The sequence below is a fragment of the Moschus berezovskii genome, chromosome 1 (genome assembly GCF_049115385.1).
Source record: "Moschus berezovskii isolate FMDL1 chromosome 1, NW_MosBer_1.0, whole genome shotgun sequence".
NCBI classification, from domain to species: Eukaryota; Metazoa; Chordata; class Mammalia; order Artiodactyla; family Moschidae; genus Moschus; species Moschus berezovskii.
Window position 1 is genome coordinate 118925937 of NC_142460.1, and position 16298 is coordinate 118942234.

The 16298-nt window shown below is 39.8% G+C and overlaps 1 protein-coding gene across 9 annotated transcripts in view; it reads left to right on the forward strand.

Annotated features, from left to right (window-relative positions):
* Positions 1-16298, forward strand: part of TNIK (TRAF2 and NCK interacting kinase) — a 410743-nt gene that overhangs the window by 339680 nt on the left and 54765 nt on the right. For all 9 annotated transcript variants that reach the window (XM_088839141.1, XM_055409944.2, XM_088839149.1 and 6 more), the window contains 3 exons: positions 7633-7797; positions 11654-11893; positions 14458-14564. In XM_088839141.1, coding sequence (XP_088695267.1) covers positions 7633-7797; positions 11654-11893; positions 14458-14564 — 512 coding nt within the window. The remainder of the gene's footprint in view (positions 1-7632; positions 7798-11653; positions 11894-14457; positions 14565-16298) is intronic.

The following is a 16298-nucleotide window of genomic DNA, read 5'->3' on the forward strand; positions in this document are numbered from 1 at the left end:
ACCAGGAAAGGGGAAGAAACGGGAAGCAGTTTCCCCTTCCTTCCTTTCACCGCTACTCAGCACATTCTTATTTTCACTTAAACATTTTAACTTCATTGTTTTCTAGTTACCATCTGTCCTCATCATTAAATTGGCTGGCCTGTCCTCTCTTTTCAGAACTAATTCAAGGACGCCAAGCTTTCAGGAGCCATGGCATTCCTGGGGGCGCATCTCTGCAGATACCAGCAGGGAAGTTTTTAGACCTCCTAATTCCCCTGTGCTTCTCGGCCAGGCTCCTAGTGTAAACAAAAGTTAGATAATGGGCACGCAAACAGCATGGCTGTGTCACCAGTTCCTCTCGATGTGAGGTTCCCAAGCCATCCTGTCTGGGCTACCTCTGGTGGGTGACATCTTCCAAGGTCTCTGGCTTCCTGGTAGCTGGTATTCTTCTTTTGGGCTTCATGCACTTTTGAACATGTGTTTGTGTGCCTGTGTGCTCACTCGTGTTCAACTCTTTGCAATCCCATGGACTGTAGCCCACCAGGCTCCTCTGTCCGTGGGATTTCCCAGGCAAGAATACTGGAGTTGGACCCGGGGCAAAGTCATATCAATGTATGGCAAAACCAACCAATATAATATTGTAAAATAATTTGCCTCCAATAAAAAATAAATTAACTACATAAAAAAAAAAAAAAAGAATACTGGAGTTGGTTGCCACTTCCTACTCCAGAGGATCTTCCCAACCCAGGGATCGAACCAGCACCTTTTATGTCTCCTGCATTGACAGGCAGATCCTTTACCACTAGGGTCACCTTCTTTTCAGATTTTATATTTAATTCTATCTTCCTGGGTGTGGTTAACATAATGCAGCTTCCAGCTAACCACCTATCTCTTCATGAAGCAGTTCCCAAGTCTTTGAGTGGGTATTCCTATTTTAGAAGAGAGATGAAACATTTAAATGATAGAATGAATGACAGTGCTAAATTGGGGGTTGTAGCAACTGGTATACAAGTAATAACAAATGATTGTCTGCCTGAGTTTGATTCATCATTTTTTTAACACCCACTTCCTAAAATAGGAATAAAAATGACTGTAAGGATCCTTATTCTCTTGATCTTTCAATGCTTCTATCAGCAATGTGTGAACTTTTCTTCACACATAGAGCTTTATTTACAGATTTCTTTCTTATAGTAGGGAGGTAGGTGAAGTTGAAAGTAGCCAAACAGTAAAATACATTTCAAGACTTTAGATATGGACAGAATTTCTAACTCAGCAGTGTTTTGATTATCAACTGGTAAAAAGAACCCAGGTTAAACTCACTTTTGGAGGTATAAAAAGAGGTACCATTTTCTTTTCCAAATGCCAGGATATAAATTTGAAAATATCCTCACCAGGGAAGAGCAGCAGCAATGTCATGGTCTCCTGTGATAGAGGCTCTGAGCTTGTTTGTACCATATGCCTTTGAAGACACCACCAGCTATCTTCCACTTACAGCTGCCTCTTTTGTAGTCTGCTCCTGTATTTGTTTTTTAACTCACTTCTATACCTTCTGGGCTCCCCTGGTAGCTCAGTTGGTAAAGAATCTGCCTGCAATGCAGGAGACCCAGGTTCAATCCCTGGGTGTGGAAGATCCCCTGGAGAAGAAAATGGCAACCCACTCCAGTATTCTTGCCTGGAGAATCCCGTAGACAGAGGAGCCTGGCAGGCTACAGTCAATGGAGTCGCAAAAGTCTCACAGGACTTAGCAGCTAAAACACCACCACACCTTCTCATCTTGAGTTTTCCTTCTTTGATTACTTTTCCATCCACTTATTTCTCTTCCTTATAGCAAATCGACATTGTTTTCATTAGCAGTGTAATGTTGTTATAATGGTTCATCCTTCATGTTTTTGTTCTTTCATTTTGTAAAACATAAATCATCATCATGTTTCTCATTTCCTTTCTTATTAATTAGTTGGATGTAATGAGAACAAATGGAAACACTCGATTGTTGGCAAATCTTGTTGAACTCTTCTCTCTATCCTTTTTCCTGAGTATTCTGGTTGTCCTAAATGTCACATTAGCTTTGATTTTCATATTTCAGTCATAAAGGAACACTAATTTCTCCACTAAAAGGAGAAGTAGGGGACATTCTCACTCCTTTCAAATTCTCTGTCATTTTTTAATGGAATGTAAGTCAGATTTGTTCTGTAAAAACATCAATATGATATACTATTAAACATCAGCAAAATTTAAAGATTCCGCTCCCCCCCAACCCCGTCACTGGCTCTTTCTGAAAGAGGGATACTCCTTTTCTTTTAATGCCTTTTTCTTTATAATGGTACATATTTCTGTTTCTTATAATGGCTTGTGATTATCGGGGCCTGACAATATATTTTTTTTAATTTTCACCAACACACAGTAGCAACAGAATGCTCTGAGTATTGCATGAGATGGCATTTTCATTTTTTTTTTAACACTTCATCATGTTCTTTCTCTGTGATACATGCCATTCATCTGGTCATGGTTTTATTTAGCAAATGATGAGCCAAGATGTCTCTTTATATCCCATCAGTTCACTGGGCTTTGAAATCCCTGTATATAAGAACTCCTTCTCCACTTGATTTCTCTTCTCTACACTGATACTTTTTTTTCTTTTGAGTTGTTTTATATGAGTTCTCATATAACTATTTAGAGAGTTTACAGCTCTGTTCCCATCTTTCCTTAGTTTCTGTTTATCGCTCTTAAGATTTAGCATGAAACAGCCCTGGCAAGAAATAGGAAAGAGCTTGTTTGAGTTCTCATTCTTCCACTTCCAGGCTGTGTGACCTTGAAGTGTCCTAGCCTTCCTGGGGTATAGCCTACCCATCTGTACTTTCTCTCTAAAAGTTAGGAGGATCCTGGGCAATCATGTATGTGAATGTGCCATTGAAACTGTAGGCACTCTACAACCGCAAATGAAGTAGTCACATATTTCTATTTTGCTCCAAAGGCTATTGTTGCCCACACGGAATAAGTGTTTTGCCTCTGTTGTTTCTGGTTGGGATTTCACATGAGCAGTTCACATGCATCTCCCATCTCCTCCACTTATCTCTCTCCAGTGATGGATACACACTTTCTAATTTCTCATCTCAGCCTGCTAAAGATTGGCCTCCTTACTTTTAAGTTGTCCATTTACATGAGGATCTCTACTTTTCTTGTGCAGTCATTGGTTAGGAGTAGATCTTGGTAAAGTACTCCAGGGCCTTATCTTTGACAAGACTACATTTTAAGCATTCCCTAGGAATGAGGGCAGGAGGAGAGGACGTGACAGGATGAAATAGTTGGATGGCATCACCGACTCAATGGACATGAATCTGAGCAAACTCAACAAGGAATGAGTGTTTCCTCTGTCCTCCAAGGTGCCCCAGAGAAGGGATAGCCCCAGTCTTGCTCAGTAACCATCTGCCCATGTGGTTTTGCCAAAAGACAGCATGACTCACCTCTTCATGCGCCCAGTGAGTGCAGGATCAGAATACCTAATGAGGACTTAAAGGTCATTGGACTTCTTTCTCTTAACTTCTTTCTCTTCCTCCAGCACTGCCAATAAAGACAAAAATCAAATGTTTTGTCCACTTGGGGGGGAAAATTTCCCATACAGTTGTGTTCAATTCACCACATACTAGCTCTTAAGCAGGCCTTCGAAGACCTACATAGACTCCCACAGACCCTACAGTCATATATTTAATAATGTGTTATTAAAATACACCCATATGACAGTAAATATATTTTGTTGTCCACATTTTAAAAACTACTCCTATGATTTTGTTTTGAAATCTCTAAGCAGATAACATTTCTTATTGCTCTGTGAGACATTAGAAGCTATAAATTGTTTTCAAATGTACAAAACAATTTAACAATTGACATTGATATAATGTTTATACTTGTATACATGTTTCAGCATAGTTACTTATTTTGAAAATTTTTTTAAATCTTGTGATCAACACATTTGTTTTCAGGTCTTCTGTATTTGTGCTACTTTTATATATCTCAGAGGGCTTAGATGTCATTCCTGTGTTACCCAGTGGATAACACAGTACTGCCTGGAGTGGAATCTTATTTCTGAGACCACAGTTATTTTTTATTTTTCCCTGTAATGCTGTGATAAATAGTATAGCATTTCTGCAGAAGTGATTCAAACCTATTCAAAGTTAGTTTTGATGGTAAAATGATTCTTTTAATAAGAAAAAAGCCTGATTCTATGGTAAAATTGATCTTTCTCTCCTAATATAGTTCTCTATATTTATTGATAATCCCATCAAGTATGAACTCCTTTGTAACAGATGTCTTCTGTTGTCATGGAATGGCATCTTGACATTCTTTATACAATGCTACTAGAGCACTTTTTTGGTGGTACTTAAGATAGTTTACATCTTCTTGGTAGCAGGAGGTTGAAGCGAAGACTCATATTTTTTTTAAATCATATCATAAAAGGAAGCTTGAAATATATCTCCATTGAAACCCAGTTTTTAATCACATATATTCTTAATCTGGGGGAAATACCTTTTTTGTTCACTCAGTGTTCAATTAGTAAACATAAGAGCGACTGAACTGAACTGAACTGAAAGATGTGATGAATCAGGAGACAGACCTTTGTCCATCTGAAACTGTTACTAGGATGTTTGATTTGGTATCTTTACTCCAGTATTCATGCTGTTCCTTTGGTGCAAAAGCAACAGACAGCGTTATCTTCCTGAAGACTTTAGGACAAGATTTTCTTGAGACAGAGTATCCTGATGCCTCACTGTTACACAGATTTTCAGATTCTTGGGACAAACTCCAACCCAGGAAATCTCATCACATTGGGTTAATCCTGAAATAATCTGCAGAGTTTAACAATAGATTATTCATGCCGTATATTTTATGATGGTAAAGACTGAAACATACTGAAGGTAGGATTTAGTATGTAAACGAGCTGAGAGAAGGCATAGGCAGTGTTACTAGAAATACATTAGTAATATCCGCACACAAATTGTGGTGCTGGAGAAGACTCTTAAGAGTCCTTTGGACAGCAAAGAGATCAAACCAGTCAAATCCTAAAGGAAATCAGCCCTGATTATTCATTGGTAGGTCTGTTGCCGAAGCTGGAGCTCCAGTACTTTGGCCACCTGATGCGAAGAGCCAACTCACTGGAAAAGACCTTGATGCTGGGAAGAATTGAGGGCAGAAGGAGAAGGGGGTGACAGAGGATAAGATGGATGGATGGTATCATCAACTCAATGGACATGAGTTTGAGCAAACTTAGGGAGATAATGAAGGACAGGGAAGCCTGGTGTGCTGCAGTCCATGGTGTCGCTAAGAGTTGGACATGACTTAGCAACTGAACAACAACAACGGTATCCACACATGACTAATCAAACCCATTAACTGCCTATGGAAATCAGCATCCCTCTTTGTGCCCCACTCATTTCTAACGACAGTTTTATGGCATATGTGGCCCATGGTCCTATTAAGAGACAAAGGTGCTTCCTTTCCTGGAGGTTTGTTGCTGGCAGTTGCCAAAAGAATTCTTCATCTCAAAAGTTGTTTCTTTGTTCAATGGAGATCTTTGGGAACAGATTTTTGGCTGTTGTTTTTAATGTACTGTTTTTGAATGTGGGTTTAAAACAGTCTAAACATATTTTACAGCTAAAAAAAAAGAGAATGGTAGGTATCTTAACTTCCTTACAATATTTGGTTAGTAAATATCAGGTAATAAGTGGCTACAGTTTGGATAAACAATTATCTGAAGATGAATTGAACCTCTTGGATTTCTGACCTCAGACTGCAATGGCTTGAATATTGAAGGGTACCTATACATGTGATTTTTCTATTTAACAATCTTCCCTAGAAATAAGAAAATGACTAATATTTGACTAATTCCAGTGGTATAGAAATAGTCATCTTCTTCTCAAAGAGTCTAGTAATTTGGAAAAACAATACATTGCACGCCTTGGTCTCAGTTTATCTAGGGCTATCTTTGCAGGACTTTCTGTTTGTGTTCTCATCTCAAAGCTGGCTTTGTTCTTTCCTTTTGCTCAACACAATAGCTAAACAATTATTGTTGATGTAATACTTTTTACACACACGTACTTCCACAAAGTATACATGTTCTGGTTTATATCCCTGGGTTTTGCTGATTATCTTATTTGGTATGTGGTAAGCTTCTGAGACATGGAATTTCAAAACCAAAGTCAATTGGATGTCAGTTGTATATACATGCACAGCCGTGGCCAGGGGAGAGGTGTTCAGATGACTCTTGAGAGGCAGAAGGGTGGTTTTCTCTACTGTAGCACATCTTAACATGTTTGTAGTTAATTTGAGAGTTTTAAAAATAGACTTACTTTGTGTTTGAGACTGAGTCTGCCTCCTGGAATATTCAGAATAGGATGGGAAAGAAGAACCCTTTTGACTTTTTATTTCAAATCAGGAAGTAAAATGAATAAAGGATCTTAGCTGTTACATACAAATATGTAACATATGAGGACCCACATGTGGGTTCCATAACAGGCTATTACAACACAAAGATAGTGAGTCAGCAGAAGAGAGTTAGTTGTCATCAGGGTGGAATTATTGCCCCAGTGGGTTTGGAAATTACAACTGTCAAATTGACCCTGAAGAAATAAAGGATAGGACAAGGTGGATCTGGGGAAAAGTGCTAGACCTTTTAAAGCTGTCGAAGATTTTAAATCATGTCTTGCAGTGTATATTTTGTTTGTCTCCTTTTTTCTTTATAATTTGTCCTCTGCCACAGATTGTCTGCAACAAATAAGTATTAAGGGTGACTTTTACCTATAAAGATAGCTTTCCCGGGTCCTTTGAGCCTTCCCTGTGAAGCACTTCTGTTCAGTTATCTCCTCTGAGCTGAGAGAGACTCTGTAAAAATGGGAGTGACAAGGGAATGAAGTGTCCAGAGGGCTGGAGAGGAGAGGAGGAGAAGCAAGAACAAGTGCCATGTGTGGGAAAACAGGCAGGAGAGGGAAGAGACAGAGAGTGCTGTCCAGGCTGGAATGGAAAAAATGCAGTGGGGCAGTGTATTTTAGGGAACAGGAAGAGACACCTCAGAAGAAAAGGCCCTCAAGAGAGAAAAGAAACATACAGGAAGTCAGTTTAAGACAAGCCATGCTTACTGAGCAAGACTCCCAATTGCCCATGAGTAGGGCACAGGAAGCAATAGAGGGTGAGGTGCTCGGCACATCCTCTTATCAGCCCTTCCGTGTTCTTCCCTGGCCTGTCTCATTTGTCAGCTCAAAGCAATTTTCTACTTTCCCCAAGCAATTGTAATACCTGACATAGTTGCCTATCTCCCTGACTGAGTCCTGAATTTGTGACCAATCAACAGAACAGTGTTCCAGCTAATGCACAAGAAACTTAAAAAGCAGGTCCCAAATTCTCAGCCAGCAGACTAGCATGAGATAACGGGTAATGGAAGGGTGATGCCTTAAGTATTCTATGTGTTTTCCATGCTATTATTTACTCTGACAGAAAAGAGCTTTCTGCAAGTCTTTGTTGCAGAGCAGATAGAGCTTCGGCTTTCTAAAATGATTTGATTGGAGGGATGCAAAATGGCTGTGCATTTGTGACTACACAAAATCCTGACTAGGAAGTAAATCAACTTCTATCCATTGAAGCACTTTTTTTTTTTTGGTTTTCTAGGTAGAAGAACGGTCAAGGCTCAACCGGCAGAGTTCACCTGCCATGCCTCACAAGGTTGCCAACAGGATATCGGACCCCAACCTGCCCCCACGGTCGGAGTCCTTCAGCATCAGTGGGGTTCAGCCTGCTCGGACACCCCCCATGCTCAGATCAGTCGATCCCCAGGTACAGTGTCCCTTCATTCCACTGGATTTTTCAACAAGGTGTACAATAAAGTCTAATGAAAGTAACAGGGAATAGTAACATGGATTTGGGTATGAGACCAGCCAAATCATGGCTTTACATACCAAATCTCTAGTAATATAGGAGACCCCACTGAATGTGCAAGATAGAGGGAGAAGTTAGAAGGAAAAAAGCACCTTTCTTAACTTTAAGCTAACTGCAAAGTCACTTCTTGGTAAATTGGCCTCTCAAGAGACCCATAGAAGTTCCTGCTAGTCCGGAACAGGCATCCTGTGAGTTGAAATTACCAAAGCTAGAATTTGTGTAGACCTCTTTGTGACCCCATGGACTGTAGCCCACCAGGCCCCTTTGTCCATGAAATTCTCCAGTAAAAATACAGGAGTGGGTAGCCATTCCCTTCTCCAGGGATCGAACCCAGATCTTTGGCATTGCAGGCAGATTCTTTACCACCTGAGCCACCAAGGAAGCTTGATGTGTATATAAACTGTTACATTATCTTTTGTTCCTTGGAATTTTGACATGAGCCTGAAACTGGAAATGTTAAATGAACTAGGTCAAGTAAAATTGTGTTTTCTAAGTCAGTGGTTTTAAAAGTGTGGTCCCTGGGTCAGCAGCATCAACATCACCCAGAAACTTGGTAGAAGTGCAGATTCTCGGGCCCAACTGAGACTACTGATCAGCAACTCTAGGGGTGGGGCTGGAAGTCTGTGATTTAACAGCCTCCAGGTGATTCTGATACACTTTGAAGTTTCAGAACCACTGTTTTAAGCTATTTAGAAAAGAAAAGATTTATTCACTTTTAGATAACTGGGAAGTTTCTGGAAGTTTTAGAGGAATTTTTTAAATTATGTGTACCAAAAATGAAATAGGAATTGAGATGTGGTATGAAATTTCATTAAAAAAAAAGGTTATGCAGCAGTTTTCACCTGAACGTCTTAAGTTTCTTCCAGGTGTCCACCTGTGTCAGCACTCCCACAGGTATTCTGAGGGCACCTTTGATATATGTAATGCTGTTTGAACTGGAGTTTCAGAGCAGATACAATCAAGGATTCTTGATTTTAAGTTTGCCTTTAGTATATGAGGTCCAAAATTCTTCAGTACTAGCCAAATTAGCTTATCTTGCCTTTTTTGTTTTTATTTGTATATAATGAATTCAGGCCTAACCATCCATGGGTTCAAAACACACAAAGTTCCTCTTTAAAAACCCCTAACTTTGACCTTTTAGGAAACTTTTTTCCCTGTAAAAGGAGAGGGTAGAGAGAAAACTTAAGAAACTATGTGAAAGTGACTAGGAAATGAAAATGCTAATATCCTGTGACAGACGCTAATTGAATTAAGCATTCTTCAGGAGCTTCAATTTTTGTTTCTGTTTAAGGGACTCTTTCAAAGTAGGTTTGTGTTTTGTACTGCATATTTTTAAAATTTATTTTATTCAAGTATAGTTGATTTACAATGTTGTGTTAGTTTCTGCTATATAGCAATATGATTCAGTTACACATATATATACACATTCTTTTTCAAAATCTTTTCCGTTATGATTTATCACAGGGTATTGAATGTAGTTCCCTGTGTTATACAGTAGGACCTTGTTATTTTTGCATTCTATATATAATAGTTTGTATCTGCTAATCCCAAAGTCCCAATCCATCCCTTCTCCACCCCCTCCTTCTTGGCAATGACAAATCTGTTCTTTATGTCTGTGAGTCTGTTTTGTAGATAAGTTCATTTGTGGCATATTTTAAGTTCCACATATAAGTGATGCCATATGGTATTTATCTTTCTCTTCTTGACTTACTTTACTTAGTGTGATAACCTCTGAGTCCATCCATGCTCCTGCGAATGGCAATATTTCATTCTTTTTTGTAGTTGAGTTATATTCCATTGTGTATGTGTGTGTGTGTATGTGTATGTATACATACATACCACACTTTATCTATTCATTTATCAGTGGACATTTCAGTTCTTTCCATGTCTTGGCTATTGTAAATCATGCTTTTATGAACACTGAGGTACATATTTGTAAGACAGGCTTTGTTTTTGTGTCAATGCTTAATATATTTAATGACATTTAACCTTAATATGGACTTCCCCGGTGGCTCAGAGGTAAAGAATCCACTTTTGATGCAGGAGATGCAGGTTCGATCCCTGAGTCAGGAAGATCCCCTGGAGAAGGAAAAGGCAACCCACTCCAGTATTCTTGCCAGGAAATTCCCATGGACAGAGGAGCCTGACAGGCTATAGTCCTAGGGGTCGCAAAGAGTCGAAGACAACTGAGCACACACCTACACAACCTTAATATAAATTTGATTGGTTACAGTTCTATTCTGATTGAAGCATACACTCAACTGAAGTGGACTTTGAGAATTTCCTTGGAATTATGGTTAGCAACATTCCAGTCTCCCAAATCAAGAGGGTCTGAAGAGTCTGGGGCAAGGCTGCTCCAGAGATGAGACCTCAAGCACAGGAGGAACAGGGCCAGGCTGGTGGAGGAGGGCTGTGGAGGTGTCCTCTAGCAGTCTGGGCACTGAGATTTCAGACAAAACAGAGTCTGATAGGTGTCTTGTACAAAGCAAATACTAAATTAATGTTTATTTAATTAACAGTTTAATTTAGAAAATACTCTAGATGTTTTCCCAGCCAGGATTGATTGACCACCTTCAATATGCCAGGCATGGTGCTAGACTCAGAGAGAGGATGTCTGACATGGCTCTTGTCTCCTGGGAGCGTCCCTGCACATTGGAGAAGATAGGCTTACATGAGCAAGAATAAGGAAGCGTGAGCAGTGCTTATGGTGAAAGGTACTCGGAACTCTAGATGCTCATGATTTGTCTTAAAAAGCTACATTTCTACCTAAAGTCTACATTTCTTCCCTGCATGAACAATATCAATACATGCTAAATTGTGAGATTTCCAACTCTAAAAGAAACATCCTAGTGTCGTGAGATACATAATATCCTAGGTGGTAAGAGCCAGTTCACCAGAAAGCAGGATCACATAGCAATTAGGCTGTGAAGTTACAACATAAGAACTAGAGTTAGGTGTATGTGTAGGTTACAGTCCAGTCTCTGGCGCATATTAGCTGTGAAATCTCGGTTGTCATTTACCCTCTCTATACCTTACATTCTCATGGGTAAAATGAGAAGAATAATTGTGCCCAGCTCATGGCATTTAATGAGTTCATAGGAAGAAAGATGTTGAGAACAATTCTTGTTTCACAGAGCACTCTCTGAAGTCCAAGTTAGGAGGTTGAAAGTAGGAAGTTTGTATGATCAAAAGTGCTTGTAAATGTATTGCTGCTCAATAAATGTTCACTGAAAATCATTATTATCATGACACTTATTTCACTGACTTCTTAACAGTCGCAAGTCCATCATTTAACTCTTTGCCAGCAAGTCTGGTCCAGCCCTCCAGCTCTAAAATGAGAAATTTGGGAGAGCTTTGAAAAGCATGCTGCAAGGGCTTCCCTGGTGGCTCAGTTGGTAAAGAATCTGCCTGCAATGAAAAGCATGCTGCAAAGAGCTGCTGTGGGCTCCACGTGCTCTGGTTCTTTCTCCCTAAAATTTTATCCTCCCTACCATGAGATCCTAGTTGATCTGCGTTTCCCTGGTGACTCAGACAGTAAAGAATCTGCCTGCAATGCAGGAGACCCAGGTTTGATCCCTGGGTCAGGAAGATCCCCTGGAGAAGGGGATGGCCACTCCAGGAATCATTGCCTAGAGAATCCCGTGGACAGAGGATCCTAGCAGGCTACAGTCCCTGGGGTCACAAAGAGTCTGACACAAGTGAGCAACTACTGCTACTTCTAATAAAGCTGCTGTGGTGTTGGTTTGATGCTTAGATCCCGCATCTGGTAGCAGTGAAATCCCAGGGACCTGCCTTGACCGCCTCCCAGTCAGTGCACGAGCAGCCCACGAAGGGCCTCTCTGGGTTTCAGGAGGCTCTGAATGTGAGCTCTCACCGCGTCGAGATGCCACGCCAGAACTCAGATCCCACCTCTGAAAACCCACCTCTCCCCACTCGCATTGAGAAGTTTGACCGAAGCTCTTGGTTACGACAGGAAGAAGACATTCCACCAAAGGTAACATTACAGGAGTGTTCATCATCATCTCTATCATTGTCATCAATGTTTATTATTACCACTACTACTATTACTGTTATCATTATTATTACCCCTGTTGCAGACCACTCATAGTACCAAAGAACATAACACAGCACCATCCCTTCTATTATTTGTGTTGATCCCTCCTCATTCCCAGGCTAAGACTTGGATTGTCATTCATCATCTCTGATCTCCATTTTCCCCAAAGAAATGGAGGCTATGGTAGACAGAATGACTTGAAAGCATATATCCTGTATCCAGAATTAGAACTCCCAACCCCGAGCCTTCCAGACTATTTATTAATACTATCCATCTTGAGAAATAGAATAATACGGATATTCTCACTGATGACTTAATCTATATCTAGACAAATTTAAAGTTTCCAGATTAAAAAGTAAAGAATTTATTTCTATTTTTAATAACACAAAGTGAAACCACATTTCAGGTGTTCAGAAAATAGTAATGCTCTTAGAATATGTTAGTTGGTTCCACTAAGGAAAGCTCCCTCTAGGCCAAGTTGTAACTTAATTCCAGTCTTAATTACCGAAGATTGAATTGTAGGGTGAATTGACCAATTATTCCATTGGCTTGGTTCCATTTGTTTTGTTTTTGCCTATACCAAGCTGTTATACATTCCAAAATGTCCTAACCCATGGCTGTGCATCTCACTACAGACAACCTGAAGTATTTCAAAACACTGGAGAAATGTTGCATCAGATTCTTCTTGGTTCAGGATTCCCTTTCTCCTGAGCTTAGCTGAGAAGCCAGGACAAATGGAATGCCTCACAGTTTCCATAGATCCATGCCATTATTGATTCCAGAAAAAAAATAACACTTTTTATCCAAATGTTTTCAAATATTTTTCCTCATCTTCCTCTCAAAAAAATTTCCATGATTTTGCAAATGAAATTGGCTGATAATGGCTCTTTTGTTGTTCTCGTCTTGAGGATGGCATCAGGCAAGGTTACTTACGGAGCAAAGTTCACTCTGAAAAACAGGATGGGCAGAGGAGCAGACAGGAGAGCTGGGGAGACATTTGAGGTCATTGGTCCATTCTCTTCAAACGTGCAGGCACACATTTATAACTCTGGAAGAAGAACTTTAGATCAATACAAAGGTTTTAATGTTTCATTAGACCCTCTCTACAACTATTTCAGGTGACCAAATACAAAAGGAAAATAGCAGTGATATTTAACTGAGCAGGTGGGAGCACTGATTTGGTCATTCTGCGTCACTTCACTGACTCATCTTTCTAGATCTTTATCTTAAAATGTTTTATAATAATCAAGAAAGCTTGTATTAATGGTAAATATTCTTTAACATATTAAGCAATAATATCAAAACAAAGCATACTTTTAAAATATCTAGTACAAAATATCAGATTGGTCATAAAGTTCGTTCTGTTAGTGGATATATTTTTCAATGCTGTTCTTGGTGAAAATGAAAAAAATTTGTCTTACTTTTACTTTTAGAACCAAATGAACTTTTTGGCCAACCCAATATAAATCCACTTTAAAAGGACCTCCAAGTATGGCAAAACCAATACAATAATGTAAAGTAATTAGTCTCCAATTAAAATAAATAAATTTTTTAAAAAATAAAAGAACCCCCAAAAAAGAAACATCAAAGCACCTGAAGAATGTTTAGCCCACCTAGCTGTCACATTTTCATTTCCTGGTCACTTTTCATAAAGTAAATTCCTCCTCTGCTCTCCCCTCATGTTGAACTCCTTTGGTGTGCTTAACAGTATTCAATTTCATTAGAAAATGTTTTATAAAATGAGGCATACTTGAATTGACTTTAGTCCCTTGACCAATAAACTAATGATACAATTTCCTACTGTACTTCACAGTCTAACTGGTACTCATACAGTTTTTTGAAGACCTTCCAGGGTTTTCATTATTAATCCTGGTTTTTTTTTAGTTACATTTGCAAATTAACTTCCCGAAGCACAGTGTTAGGAGTTTGTTTTGAATTAGCAATTGCAAGTTGGTTAGCAAGTGGAAACATTTAGGACCTATTGCAGTCATTTCTCTGAGCTCACTGACATGTGGCTTATGTCCCAAGTTCTAGTCTGATACCCTAGTTTCTCATCAGATTTCATAATTTCCTTATCTGTTTATCAGTTGTGCTGTGAGTTTAAAATGGAGCTAGATTTATCTGGATGACTCTCATCAGATGCAGTTTCCAATGGCCAACTGAGTTCATGATACCCCAAAAAAATTTCTGGTGTCCATCCCTCTTGTGCATACAAAGGAAGGCAATTATTTTAGCCCTGTACGTCAAAGTAATTCACTTGGTCTGTTTCTAAATTTGTTTTTAACATTGAAGGTAGTACTCATTAACGGTTGCTAAAATGTGCCTCATTGCCTTTCCTTTGATTTTGTTTGGGGAGTTAAGTATTTCTTTGAGATGTTTCTTTCCTGTTTCTTATCATTCCATGTCTCCTGGTAGATCTTAGGAAAGGAGTAGGCTGCATTCCAGGCAGTACCACATGGAAGTTATTTTATGGAAAATATTTCTGAATTCTGGTTTCCTTTCAGGTGCCTCAAAGAACAACTTCTATATCCCCAGCATTAGCAAGAAAGAATTCTCCTGGAAATGGTAGTGCTCTGGGACCCAGACTAGGATCTCAACCCATCAGAGCAAGGTAAGGGAAGGAAGATGGGAAATGTGAAGGGAAGAGCCCCACCTCCCATTGTCATTACTGCTTTCCTAAAAAACTATCCTTGTTCTCTTTTCACTTCTGAGGCATGTTGACTGGCCACCCGGACTGTAAATTTTGGTGGGCCAGCGGCAAGCCTTTTATTTCTTCAGTAGCCTTTCACAGAAACCAGTGTATAGTGTGGGCTCATGAATGAACAAGCAAATAAATCACGGAATCAATGCAGAAGCCAATCTGGCTTACTTTAATTGGTAGGTTTTCAAATGTGGGAGTAAAACTACAAATAAAGTCTGGGTGTGGTACCCCTGACCATTAACCTCAGAGACCATTTGATGAAGCCAGCCAAACAAAGTGGCCTGATCTGGGATGATTTTTAGCATCAGGTCAAGAAACGTGCCCCGTGGCTCTGTGGTGACCTAAATAGAAAGGAAATCCAAGGAAGACAGTATATATGTGTATATGTGTGACTGATTCACTTTGCTATACAGTAGAAATTAACACCACATTGTAAAGCAACTATACTCCAATTTACACATGTACACCTGTGGCGGATCCATGTCAATGTGTGGCAAAACCACTACAATATTGTAAAGTAATTAGCCTCCAATTAAAATAAATAAATTTATATTAAAAAATAATAATAAAATAAAGAAATGTGTCCTGAGGACTGTTGAGACAGTAGAAAGTAATTAGCAGTTCCCTGGTGGTACAGCGGTTAAGAATCAGCCTGCCAATGCAGCGGACACAGATTCAATCCCATACCTGGTCTGGAAAGATTCCATGTGCCTTGGGGCAGCTAAGCCCATGCACCACAACTACGGAGAGCTGTAAGCTCTAGAGACTGTGAGCCACAGCTACTGAAGCCTGCAAGCCTAGACCCCGTGCTCCGCAACAAGAGAAGCCACCACAGTGAGAAGCCCGTGCTCACAACTAGAAAGAGCCCGGCAAAGCAGTGAGGACCCACCACAGCCAAAAAGAAAGAAAGAAAATAATTGGCAAAGAAATGCTGTCGTGACCAGCTGCAGAGCTGTCCTAGTCCGGCAAATTGCAGAAGGACTAGTTCTCATGAGGAGGTCATCTCTGGCGTTATGGAGCGTCACTGAAATACAGTGATGCTCCCACTGTTGCTCTTTGCTCTTCTGGAATTTTTTGCCAACCGTGTATATTCCTACAATCAGGAAGTTGCATCCTCCTACTGGTGGGTGTAGAGGTCTGAAGAGAAGCTGGAAAATAAACAATGTCCTTACAGTATCAGAGCAGTTTTATAGGGTAACAGATGCTGTTTGTTGCTGTCAAACTCCCCTCACATGTTTCATGAGTACACTCCTTTTTTAGGATCAGCTGAAATAGCAAATGGCCTCTGTTGAGACTATAAAAAGGAACTTGGGGGTACTGTTTCATTCTTCATTGTGTTCATAAGAGGACAGTCTCTTGCTAGTCAAAGAGAAAGAGAGACTGGAAATGAAGGTTATGACTATTTGTACAGATCCTAAAATATGGAATTTGACTGTAAAGCTTTCATTTTTCTCTTCATATGAAAAGTCTTAGGAAGGGGTCAGTCTGTAAATAAGACAGAACTATACTGAGAACATTCACCTCTGGAGGGCAAAGAAGCTAGCTCGTTCTGAGTGGAGCTGCCAGTTGCAGAGGCTCTGAATGAGCCATTTTTGTCCAGCAACTTGTCAGGTTCATGCTGAGCTGGTGTGAGCAGGTCTGAGG